Raw genomic sequence first — 13,471 nt, 5'->3', positions numbered from 1 at the left:
TTTTAAGATAAGAACTGTGCAATGGGGAGATTACCTAGATTATCCACATGGGTCCTTAAAAGCCGAGAAACATTCCCAGCTGTAGTTAGAAATAACAGATAGACACAATATTGCTAGCCTTGAAGACAAAGGAAGGGAACCATGAGCCAAGGAATGTAGGTAACCTCTAGAAGTTGGGAGAAGGCAAGTAAACAAATGCTCTCCTAGAACATCCAGAAATGAATGCAGCCCTGCCAACCCTGATTTTAGCCCAGTGAGACTCCTATAGACTTATGACCTACAGAACTGTTAGGATAACAAATTTGTGTTAAGTCACTTAAAATCCTTCATAGTTAAGTACAACTCCATTGTATACTTGAATTATGTACACTAGACAATGGACAAGGGAGAAAGGACTCCACAGGTAGAGAGATCCAAAGGTGGAAGGCTAGAAACCCTGGGGTACAGTGAGATCTCAGAGATCCCACCTCTTTTTTAACTTATGAGTGGTAGACTATGAAAAGTTAACCTATAGCAATAGTAAGAAGAGAATTTGATGAAGGAGAGTTCTATTAGGTACTAGAAATTCCCCATTTTGATTCACAACTACTGTCAGGTAACTGCCTTCCTCTCCATAATCACATGCTTTAGAACTAGTTGTTCCCCTCAATAGGAAGTATATAAAGAACAGGTTTGAAAGATCTTTGTTCATCATTAAAAATCATTCACTCAGGGCACGTGGGTGGCTCATCAGCTGAACGTCCAACTCTTGATTTTGGTCATGAGATCATGTCCCATATCAGGCTCCATGCCCAACACAGAATGTGTTTGGGATTCTTTCTCTCCCTCTCCCCTTGCCTCTGCCCACCCCCACTGCGTGCTCATGCTCTCTCTCTCTCAAAAAAACAAAAACAAATAAACAAAAAAATCTCTGTCCTGTTGTCCTTTGTCTACTACTCTAATTTACTTATCTATCTAGATCTTGACCTCTAACTGATGATAATCTTTGACCTCAGCACTCAAGCCCCTGATGTGGCCCTGACCCTTTATTTTCCAGCCTACTAAGATTCTGATCTTTCATTTCTAAACTCTGGACCCTGGATCACTCCCCATTCTAGAGTTGATAAATCCTAGGGTGGCCTCCATGTTCATACCCTACATTACTATAAAGCTACAGTCATCAAAATACTGTGGTACTGGTATAAAGACAAATACACAGACTACCTGATTAAACTAAGTCCAGAAATAAACCTTCACATATACAGTCAAATGATTTTCAATAAGTGTGCCATGACTACTCAATGGACAAAGGACAGGTTTTCAACAAATGGTGCTAGAAAAACTAGATACAGCATTAGAATAAGGTTGGACACTTACCTAACACCATAAAGAAAAACTAACTTAAAATAGATTCATAACCTAAATATAAGACCTAAAACTATAACATTCTTTTTAAAAAGCATAGGACAAAAGCTTCTGGATTTGGCAATGATTCCTTGCATATGACACCAAAGGCACAGGCAACAAAAGGAAAAAAATAAACAAATGGGGAATTCACAAAGTTTTTCAATTGTGTATAGCAAGACTCTATCAACTGAGTAAAAAGGCAACCCACAGAAAGGGAGAAAATATTTGCACATCATATATCTATCCAGATATATAAAGAATTCCTACAACTCAACAATAAAAGAACCCAATTCAAAAATGGGGAAAGGCCATGAATAGACATTTCTCCAAAGAAGACATATAGATAGGCAATAAGCATGTGAAAAGATATTTAAAACCTCTCTAATCATTAAGGAAATGCAAACCAAAACTACAACATACCACTTCATCGCTATTACCAAAAAAGAAAAAAAAACACAAAATAACAGAATAAGTATTGGTGAGGATGTGAAGAAATGGGAAACCTTGTACATCACTGGCAGGAATGTAAAATGATACAGCTGCTATATTAAACAGTATGGCAGTTCCAATAGAATTACTATATGACCCAGTAATTCTACTTCTGGGTATATACCCCAAAGAATTAAAAGCAGTGTCTCAAAAAAGCTATCTGTACACCCATGTTCATAGCAGCATTATCCACAAGAGTTAAAACATGGGAGCAATCCAAGTGTCCTTAACAAATGATAAATGTGGTGCATAGAATGAAAGGAATATTACTCATCCTTAAAAAAAAAAAAGAGGAAATTCTGACAAATGGTACAACATGGATGAACTGTGCTAAATGATGAAAGCATGCTAAATGAAATAAGCCAATCACAAAAAATTGATTCTACTTATTGAAGTACTTAGTGAAATGCTCTCTTAATTCTCAATCTTTCCAGATGGCAAGATGTTAAAATTAAGAAATTCATTATAAGAAAGTGTGCTATAAAGAAAAGGCCAAGGATATGACTATACAACTTTTTGTTTGAATCTTATAAACATCAAAAGGTCACAACTTTCAGTCATACAAAGGAACTTTTCAAGAGAATAAAGATCCTCTCAATCAAACTAGAGGACCTCTAAGAAGATGAAAGGTATTGTCCCTCAACTTCAGCCTGTCTCTCTGCAAGAGACCATGGTGGAAAAGGGTTTGTCTTCAAAAGATCTGTATATGTAGCTTTTGTCTAATGGAGTGAATCCCTCTGAAATCGACAGAACCACACAGCTGAGAAAACTATGTGGGCAGAAACACTGATAAGTTTGGACTAAAAGGGACAAAGGGTACAAAATGAAAGGAGACAATGTACACTTGTCAGACCACTAGTACAGACCCTCAAAATTCTACTGGTAGCAAGTAACCAGGATAAACTCACTCAACTGCCAATACACACCCACTTTCATAAAAAAGAAGGATGACTCAGGGTAGAACCAATTATCCTACTCAGCCTCCAGGTACCTTCCTATTCTTCCCCACCTTGGTTATTTTCTCTGGGTTTTGCCACTGTCCAATCTGGTTTCAAGTCCCAGTCAAGACCTTTCTTATTAGTCATCCTTCTAGTGCTGCTGACGATCCCACCATGCTTCAACCTCCTTGTCTTATTACCAACAAAATCCCATCACACTTAACCTACCTTAAAAAGTTTCTGTGAGTGTTTAATCATAAAAGCCATCCCATTGTTCAACTTTGTGATATTCTCTTGGAGGTCATTTGCTGTGACCTATTCAGAGGAAAAGAAACCAAAAGAGGGGGATTAAGAGCTGGGAGGTAGAAGAGATACTCCATTTACTTACCAATAAGTCTTTCAGAGGTATAGTGGTTTCCTTCTCTAACAAAGGTGCCTCTAAAATAATAATTCTGGAAAGGCTTTTTGGTTCAGCAGGTTTCTACTGAATATAACATAAACTAGGAGAAACCACATATCCCTGAAATCACCAAGAAATCTCAAGAAATCCTTGAGAACCAATCTTTGTTTCCTAATTCTGCTTGAGAATACATGCAAGCAGAGTTGGTAAAGAAAATCTAGTCTGGGATTCAAAATGGGCAGGAAGTTGGGACGCCTGGGTGGCTCAGTGGTTAAGTGTCTGCCTTTGGCTCAGGGTGTGGTCCTGGAGTCCCAGGATCGAGTCCCACATCGGGCTCCCCTCGAGGAGTCTGCTTCTCCCTCTGCCTGCATCTCTGCCTTTTGCTGTCTCTCACAAATAAATAAATTTAAATTTCTTTTTATTTTTATTTATTTATTTTTAAAGATTTTATTTATTTATTCATGATAGATACAGAGAGAGAGACAGGCAGAGACACAGGCAGAGGGAGAAGCAGGCTCCATGCAGGAGCCTGAAGTGGGACTTGATCCCAGGACTCCAGCATCATGCCCTGGGCCAAAGGCAGGCGCTAAATCGCTGAGCCACCCAGGGATTCCCCCCCAAATATTTTTTTTTAATATTTTTTTTTATTTATTTATGATAGTCACAGAGAGAGAGAGAGAGAGGCAGAGACACAGGCAGAGGGAGAAGCAGGCTCCATGCACCGGAAGCCCGATGTGGGACTCGATCCCCAGTCTCCAGGATCGCGCCCTGGGCCAAAGGCAGGCGCCAAACCGCTGCGCCACCCAGGGATCCCCCAAATATTTTTTTTAATGGGCAGGGAGAACAGAATCTATACCAACCACCAAGGACACTGCATCTTTGGAGAAACTGGAATTTCTCCAAGGGTTTTAGAGAATTGTCACTACTAATTGATACCAAACGTGACATCTGTTTCTTAAAAACACAAATGGTCAATCATTTTCTTTTTGTTTCTCCTGCCTCTTTTTAAAAGTATTTGAGCATCTCTATTGTCCCAAAGCCCTCACTCTCAACATCCATCTTTATTACTTAATCTGTTTGCTTTTACCAAGATCTCTTAATATTTCTTTGTATAGGCACAGATTACTCACTCTTTTTTCAAAATTTCAGTTGGCTGGCTCTAAAATTCTTTCATTAGGAGGTTTGATCTCCTTAACATGAATAAATGTTGATGTGTCCTTTTCTTCTTACCCCACCCCACCTCCGTCTGGGAAGAGGTTCTTCCCGCCTAGAACATGACATTTTTTCACATTACATTTTTTCACTAGTTAATTGTTAGGTAAAGTGTTCCACACAACTGTCCTCCTTTTTTTTTTTTTTTAATAAAGTAAATTCTCGAAACTCAACGTGAGGCTAGAACTCACGACCCCCAAGATCAAGAGCCACATGTTCTACCAACTGAGGCAATCAGGCACCCCACAACTAGTCTCCTTAATCTTCTTTTTCTCATCTCTTATAATCCCAAAAATCTTTTATAAATTACTATATCCTATCTATTTCTATTATATTCTAACAACTTTATAAGTGTTAAAGTGCTAATTTATGCCCAGATTACAGAGGAAGAGCCTAAGCATAAAAAGGGTAAAGGATGCAACTTCCAACGCAAATATTCTGGCTCCCGATTCCATTACACAGTAAAGCCTATATTATGAATGGGCAGGAACATAAAGCTATGTCCCTCCAGGTTAAAAATTAGTTTAAAAGACTTCTAATTTTAAAAATAAATAAATAGGGATCCCTGGGTGGTGCAGCGGTTTGGCGCCTGCCTTTGGCCCAGGGCGCAATCCTGGAGACCCGGGATCGAATCCCACGTCGGGCTCCCGGTGCATGGAGCCTGCTTCTCCCTCTGTCTATGTCTCTGCCTCTCTCTCTCTCTCTCTGTGACTATCATAAATAAATAAAAATTTAAAAAATAAATAAATAAATAAATAAATAAAGATAAATAAATAAATAAATGACTTCTAATCATTTATTTCTCACATAAGTCAGTGAGAAAGCCATGTTCTCAGATATAAAAAAAAAAAAAAAATTCAGCTTTATCCAAGGAGAGCATATCTACAGGAAATAGAAAAGTTAGGATAAGGCAGGATTGCTCTATATCACCTTACCTAAAAGCTTAGTAACATTAACCTGTAAAACTGTATGGCTCTAGTCTAAATTTATACCATGCAATCTTCAGAAATCAATTTGTTCCTATCAAGAAGGAATATATAGTGACCAGCCAAAATGAGTCCTCTAGTTTAGTTAGTAGCTATAATTTTCCACTAAGAGCTTCCACTAATAAACTGTATTTCAGGTTTATGAGATTGATTTATACATGAGGTTACAAGAACTGGCCCCTTCCAGTTGATGACTCCTAAATGAGCCAATAAAGTATGTTTCTAACCTTGCAAAGCTGAAGAGTAGACCTTGGACCCTTGATAACCTCACCAAGGTATAGCCAGAGGATGAGGCCCAGCCCAAGAAAACCAAGCAGTATTTGCTCTTCCCCTCAACACTCACATTTTTTGGCCACAGGACATGGGGTGCAAACATAAGGGCAAGGTTATAGGCAGACATCTTATTCTTGTCTTGTTTCTTTGCTGTCTGGTACAGGAGATCAAGCAATAACTTCAGCAAGTTACGATTGGGTGGAGGAAGAATGAGGAAGAGCAACTGGAGAGCCTCAATTTGCCTCTCCTTATCTGGTACATTGGTCTTGTTTCCTTTATCATCAAACTGCATCAAATCTTGAGAACAAAAGAAATTATTGCAAAGGAGGATAAAAATACAAGTAAGAAAAATCAACATGTCCACTATTATCCTCCCCTCAACTCCAATCAAAAAAAGAAGAAAAAAGAATCAGGCATAAACAGAGATTACTGCAAAATATAATAACAAAGTATAATGTCAATGCAATCCAATAATAAAAAGACCAAAAAAATTTTTAAATAGGCAAAAGACCTGAATAGACATTCCTATAAATAAGATATACAAATGGCCAATAAGCATTTGTTTACTCTGTATCATTACTTATCAGGGAAAAGTATATTAAAACCATAATGAGCTACTATTTCATATCCACTAGTACGGCTATTACCAAAAAAAACCTGAAAATAAAAAGTGTTGTCAAGAATGTTGAGAAAATTAAGCCCTCCTACATTACTGGTGAGAATTTAAAATGGTGCACTTTGGAAAACAGTTTGGCAGTTCCTCAGAAAGCTAAAAGTAGTGTTACCATATGACGCTGCAATTCCATTCTTAGGTGGATATATTCTTAGGTATATAGAGAAATGAAAACATGTCCACACAGATCTTTGATTATGCCACCCCCTTCACTTTTCCTCACCCAGATATTTTACAGCTAAAAGAAGTATGACAGTGAATAATGTACTGATAATGGGGATGATCCACACAGCTCCTCAAGGAATCAGAATCACTGTTTCTCCCCTAAGAGGCTATACAGGTTATCAATAAAAAACAGTCCCCTGAATAATCGGAACTTCAAAGAACACAAATAATAATGATTTGGATATAATTCATGTAGACCTGAAAATGATTATAGTGTGTTGTTTAAACTATTTAAATTCAATAATAATTCCAATGTTAGGAAAGGTAGGTAATATTTCTAGAAACTATTCCCTGTTGACATGAAATTGAAAACAAAATTCCCTCCCAGTTATCACCAAGGCATAGCAAATGTTACAACTGTGCCACACCTCAATATGATTACAAAGAACACTGAGTCATGGGGTGGTGGAGCAGAGGATTTCAAATATTGTACTAAAGTAATCAGAATAAACATTCTTCGTGTTAACACTTATCAAAAACATATCAGTATTTTCCATATCTTTTCAAGATCCAACTTTTTTCACTCCAAAATAATTATGAAGTTATATAACATTCTAATAACATGTATTCATTTATATAATCCAGATTGTCACTGAGAGTGCTAAAAAAAATCAAATCTCATTAGATTTTAGAAATTAAAGCTAGTTAAGTAATAAAAATTACTCAACATAAAAAAAAAAAAAAAACTTCTATTTTCCTTAAAATTAGAAGAGGAAAATGCCCATGGGCACAAAACCAAGTAAATGCAGTATAGATTTTGATGCTGTGTGCACTTAGAGCCTATAGCAGCCTAAGAGCTATGCAATTTAAGAATGAATTCCCTACCACACAGACATAAAAGAGAATGAGGAAAATATGAGCTGAAAATGGAACATCCTCCAAGACATAAGTGAACAAAGCAAACCACAGAACCATGTATCTAATACCCTCTTATCGCATAAAAAGAGGGAAAAAGAATATATGTAAGTACTTGTTTGTAAATGTATAAAATACCTGTGGAAGGATACATTAGAAATCAATAGTATTGGTTGCCTCTGGGAAGAAAAACTGGGTAATTGGGGAACAGAGGTGGGAGACAGGCTTTTCATTGTATACTCTTTTGAATCTTTTGAATTTTGAGACATGTGAGTGTATTGCCTATTTAGAAAACAAAGTTATTTTCAAAAACCGAGTTTCCAAGATTAGAAATTATCTCAATTAAGGCATAGTAATACTTAGCAAAAGCCCCAAACTAAGGCAAATATAGCAAATCTGTAACCATCTCGAGTATGTGAATCAATCCAATGAAAAGTACTCATTTATTGAGCAAATAAAATGTTCAAAGCACAACGCTAGGATCCACCAGGGACACAAGAATAAATAAAACCCAGAATTTATCATCAAAGAAATTGATTTAGCAAGAAAAACACTTGATTAAATCAAACTTCATTGGCCAGTACTATCCAGAGAGCCCAAAATATCATGAAGTCTTAACCAATTTTAGAAGTACTGCTGTACAAACAACAGAAAATTCCAAACAACTTTACTCAGTCAAAAGATATTTATTTACATCTTCTTCTCATCTCCCATACTCACCAGCAATTTTGAGGTGCGCATGGAAATGTTTATGAGTCAGCAAGGGCTCAGGTAACTCTCCCAGAAACATCTTCAGCAAGGTAGCAACGTCATTTGAATGAAACTCCCCTGATTCCAAGTCAATATCAGTTCCATTATTGAGAGCATCTCTTAAAATCTGCTGTCGGACACTATTCCCTGGTACTCTAAACAAACCCTCTACTCTCAAGTCTGTTTAGCATGGAAAAAACAGAGGACATGCAAAAAGGAAGCAAAAAGAAATTAAAATTAAGTCATCTAAGAGACTACTTTATATTTGAAAGACCCTTTATAAAGATCTTGAAGGAGGCTTTTTTCCCCTTTTCCCAGAAAAATTTTGAACCTACTAGCCCCCAAGACTTATCTGAACATCCCTGAGTACCTGAAAATGGTCTGCCCAGGACCAGGCACATCTGGAGACTGAATGACTGGATGAGCTTGAAAAATAAGTTGGAAGAAAGCCAAATCTCCTAGAAGGTCCCTTCCCCTCTGGTCATCTCAGACTTTGGAGGGGATGAATTCATCTGTAGAAGTTTGCTCCTCCTCTAAATGGTTTCCCAGTCCAAAATGAATTGAGAGCCTCTGCACTGCCCCAGAAATTAGAACTCTAACCTACCAGATCTCCTTTTGGTCTGAGATTTCCAGAAGCTTAGGATCATTCCAACCAAACTGTTCTTCCCTTCCAACTAGGTTCTAAGCTAATATAAGAGGATAAAAAAAGATGGGAATGATAGTTTTGGTTCAATCTGTGAAAACCATGAGAGTTCATGTTTTCAGCTTAGGCATGTATTTATTTTTACATAGCCCCCTAATTCAGGGGTTCAAGTTCAAATGCCCAGAGGGCCAGACAGGTAATAGTAAATGAATGAAAGGGAATCAAAACAAACTAGAGAGCACATACTTGTGCTCTAGCTGACTGTGTCCAAGTGGGGGCCCCCAGGTACTAGATCTTCCTATCATCCAAAGAATTCAAAAACCTGGACTTTCCTTATTCCTCACTGATAACTGATTTTTCTTTAATTTAATCCTTTGCCAACCTAACAAAACATGAACACAGAGGACTCCAGTCCTTACACTATCAGTTTACAACTTCTGCTCTAGCTCCAACCACAGTGCCCCACATAAAATGTCATAAATAAACATTTGTATTGAATTTATCAAAGCATCACATATACTACACATTTCACATACATTCAACTGTACCAAGCACCTAGAGCAATGGCATAACCAGCAGGACTACCACAAAATGAATAGGAATTAAGCAAAGAGTGTATTTGAATTATAGAATTACAGAAATGAAAAGTATCTTTGGTGATAAATCATGTTCCCTTGAGTAAAGAATTGATTCTTAGGAACAATGTATTTTTCCAGGAAAAAAAAAAACCTGAGTCAAGGGGAAAATATGATTTCATAGATACTATCAAATTTATCTACATCTTTGAGAGTATAAAACAAATCAATATATGAGATGAAAAAAATTTCTAAGGATTTTATTTATTTACTCATAAGAAACAGAGAGAGAGAGAGAGAGAGAGAGTGAAAGAGAGAGGCAAAGACACAGGCAAAGGGAGAAGCAGGCTCCATGCAGGGAGCCTGACGTGGGACTTGATCCCAGGTCTCCAGGATCAGGCCCTGGACTGAAGGCGGCACTAAACTGCTGAGCCACCTGGGCTGCCCATGAGATGAAATTTAAAAGGAAATATATTGAGGGTCCCTGGGTGGCTCAGCAGTTTGGCACCTGCCTTCGGCCCGGGGTGTGATCTTGGGAGTCCCAGGATCGAGTCCCACATCAGGCTCCCTAGGTGGAGCCTGCTTTTCTCTCTGCCTGTGTCTGTCTCTCATGAATAAATACATAAAATCTTTTAAAAATTAATTAAATAAAAGGAAATATATTTAGAAACATGCCACTTAAAAATTATCATTGGTTAGTGTCTTTTGTTCATTGCCACCTACTAACTCAAGGAAGTTAGCTTTCAACAAAACTAACAACTCTTCATTAACAAAGAACAAAAATCTTGAGTAGTCTTACTTTTGTGTAGATACTCAATCAGTTGGTATATCTGGGCAATGCCTTCCTCTGTCAACGGGGATCCAAATACCACTCCTTTTTCTAAAAAAAAATCATATGACAGAACAGGGCTATATTTTCCACAAATAGCACAAAAATCATCATTCTTAAAGCCACTCAAGCATCCTATGTTACAGTTCAGCAAATACTTTCACAAGTTTAGTAAACAAAAACCTTAAAGCTGGAAGTACATCCAAAAATTTAACAACTTTCAATCAATTCTCTGCAAGTTTAATATTAGACTATAGGTTCCTTAAAGGCAAAGACCATCTTCTTATTTAAGTAGCAATGTTGATGCTTGTTGATGTTTAACTTTAAAGTGAAAACCAGGGAGGTGCCTGGGTGGCTCAGGAAGTTGAGCATCTGACTCTTGATTTCAGCTCAGGTCATAATCTCAGGGGCCTGAGATCAAATACTGCATTAAGCTCTGCACTCGTGCAGAGTCCACACGAGATTCTCTTTTTTCCTCTCTCTCTGCCCCTCCCCCAGCTCATAGCCATACTCTTTAAGAATCATAAATAAAACCATTAAAATAGATAGATAAATAAATAAACAAAGAAACAAATAGAATTTAGAGCCACAATTGTCAAAGTATTACAAATTATCCACTAGCATTGGTATAGGGCCTGATGTATTGCTAATTTTTTTTTCTACTTTAAAATTTTTTCTTGGGATCCCTGGGTGGCGCAGCGGTTTAGCGCCTGCCTTTGGCCCAGGGCACGATCCTGGAGACCCGGGATCGAATGCCACGTCCGGCTCCCGGTGCATGGAGCCTGCTTCTCCCTCTGCCTGTGTCTCTGCCTCTCTCTCTCTGTGACTATCATAAATAAATAAAAATAAATCTTTAAAAAAAATAAAAATAAAAAATAAAATTTTTTCTTATGCTTAATAAGATAGTACCTCTTTAATATCTTATCAAAAGCAGTGCTATAATTAATTTTCTAGGAAGGCTTATATTTTGGGTGACTCATAGGTATTTGCCTTATCAAAGCATTCTATGGAATGAAAACATTTGAGAACTGCAATAAAAAAATGTTCAAACTTTCTTTACTGTACCCTCCAGCTATGTCATAGGGCATAAAAATCAAGGTGTCCCTGATAACTACCTAAACTAAATCATGTCATCTCTCTCAGGAACTGATATACTCACTTCAATTTATCTACTTTTTAAATTTTTTATTGCTAATTTAAGATTTTACTACTTATGAAAATGAGAAAAATGACCAAAAAAATACTGTACATAATAGCAACTCAGTGAATGTGCAAATGTTAGGAGATTAAGTCCAGGGAGCAGCTGAGACCTGTTCACCCTTCACAGACACATCCCCTACCCTTTCGCTTAAGAGACATTAGAGACCGGAAGAATCCAGATGCTGGGCCGGCCCCACCAGGCAATTTAAGGTCCACTTCCCCCATCAGCTGAGCCAACTCGGTTCCAGGTAAGTCAATGAGCCTTGTAATATTGCTGACCACCAACTCGGTGAACTCCTCAGGTTTCTCATGTCGGAGTTTCTCCACAAAAAAGTCAGGATTGAAGATAATGGGTTGCCCTCGAAGGGAGGAGTCATTGCAGATAACAAAATTACAGATGGCATCACTGAAAAAAATGAAACAGAAGACACTTTAGGAGGATCGCTTTTGCAAGTTTCTCCCGCTCTTTAAGCCATACAATTATTCACTCTTTCTGTGGGTTAATCTATATATTGGTCTTTTGAAAAACCTAATCCTTAATCTAGTGACTGTACAAAAGAAGACAATTTAAGCTTGTTGCTATTTAGGTTATACTCATCTAGATACTTAGGAAGTTCATTTAATGAAAAGACCAAATAACCTCTGAATAAGACCAGACTCCCTGCTCAGTGTGGAGTCTACCTCTCCTCTCCCTCTGCCCCTCCCCACTGCTCATGCATGCTCGTATACACATGCTCTCTCTTTCTCTCTAATAAAATCTTTAAAAATAAATTAATTAATAAATATGACCCAATTTTTCCCCTTAATTCAGGCATATGCCATAAAAAGATATAGATTCTTACAGCCTCCCAAGTCTAACAGTATATTAAATTTGGTAGTCATATAGATCATATTTCCTTATTAAAACAGTCAAAGCCTGAATTATTACTGTTAAATACTTGTAAGACACTAGACCTACAGCTGTTCCCCCTAACACAACAATGGGTAATATCAAATTAAAGCCTTCTTGGAAATACAGCCAGTACTACACAGTATTTCCCATGTAGTGTCCCAACTGCTGACAGTACCATATTTAGGCCAGTCTCAAATGCCACAGAAACCACATGACAATAGTATGAGCTTATATAACAGCTAAAACTACATCTAAACAGTGCAGTAGACCTTTTGAAGACATTTACTCTACCCATAAGGTTCTTTAGTTCCTGGGTCCCTACACAGAAAAAAAATTTTTTAAGATTTTATTTATTTATTTTGCAGCAGGAGGAAGAGAGCACCAGTTGGAGGGGCGAGGGGGGACAAGCAGAGGGAGAGTAAGAAGCAGACCCTCCTTCCAACCAGGGAGCATACATAGGCATATTCTAGTATCAGCCGGTTTTAATTAAGCCAGCTGCCCTTGGATTCTGTTTCTCATAATTGAAAAGCCTTCACCAGAATGGAAGGCATTTATAGTTATATAAAATAGATATTGGGGCATCTGGGTAGCTCAGTTGGTTAAGGGTCTTCCTTCAGCTCAGGATATGATCCCAGGGTCCTGGGATCCAGCCCCATGTCAGGCTTCCTGCTCAGCAAGGAGTCTGCTTCTCCCTCTCCTTCTGCTCTGCTTATGCTTTCTCTCTCTCTCTCTCTCAAATAAATAAATAATCTTTTTCAAAAACTGTTTAAAAATAGGGATCCCTGGGTGGCGCAGCGGTTTGGCGCCTGCCTTTGGCCCGGGGCCTGATCCTGGAGACCCGGGATCGACTCCCGCTTCGGGCTCCCTGCATGGAGCCTGCTTCTCCCTCTGCCTGTGTCTCTGCCTCTCTGTCTCTCTGTGTGACTATCATGAATAAATAAAATCTTAAAAAAACCAAACCTTTAAAAAAAAAAAAAAAAACTGTTTAAAACTAATACAATAAAAAATAATAATAATAATAATACAATAAAATAGAATAAATAGATATTAATTCTACCTTAACCAGGTCCAGAAATTGGTTTTATTTTAAAATCCTTCAACGCTTGATGCCTCTGTCCATCATTTAAGTCCAACCTTTGTTCAGA

General features: G+C 37.8%; 1 protein-coding gene across 2 annotated transcripts in view; it reads right to left on the bottom strand.

Annotated features, from left to right (window-relative positions):
• ARHGAP19 (Rho GTPase activating protein 19) overlaps positions 1-13,471 on the bottom strand; it is a 65,131-nt gene that overhangs the window by 26,200 nt on the left and 25,460 nt on the right. The window contains exons 2-6 of one of the 2 annotated variants that reach the window (XM_041746006.1): positions 11,575-11,840; positions 10,205-10,285; positions 8,158-8,265; positions 5,755-5,981; positions 3,042-3,128 (exon numbers count right to left, since the gene is read on the bottom strand). In XM_041746006.1, the coding sequence (XP_041601940.1) occupies positions 3,042-3,128; positions 5,755-5,981; positions 8,158-8,265; positions 10,205-10,285; positions 11,575-11,840 (769 nt within the window). Of the gene's footprint in view, positions 1-3,041; positions 3,129-5,754; positions 5,982-8,157; positions 8,368-10,204; positions 10,286-11,574; positions 11,841-13,471 lie in introns of both variants that reach the window. The other variant, XM_041746004.1, reaches the window with a different exon arrangement.

Source organism: Vulpes lagopus, chromosome 2, assembly GCF_018345385.1.
Source record: "Vulpes lagopus strain Blue_001 chromosome 2, ASM1834538v1, whole genome shotgun sequence".
NCBI lineage: Eukaryota > Metazoa > Chordata > Mammalia > Carnivora > Canidae > Vulpes > Vulpes lagopus.
Note: the sequence above shows the minus strand (reverse complement) of the source record. Positions and strands in the feature narration are given on the sequence as shown.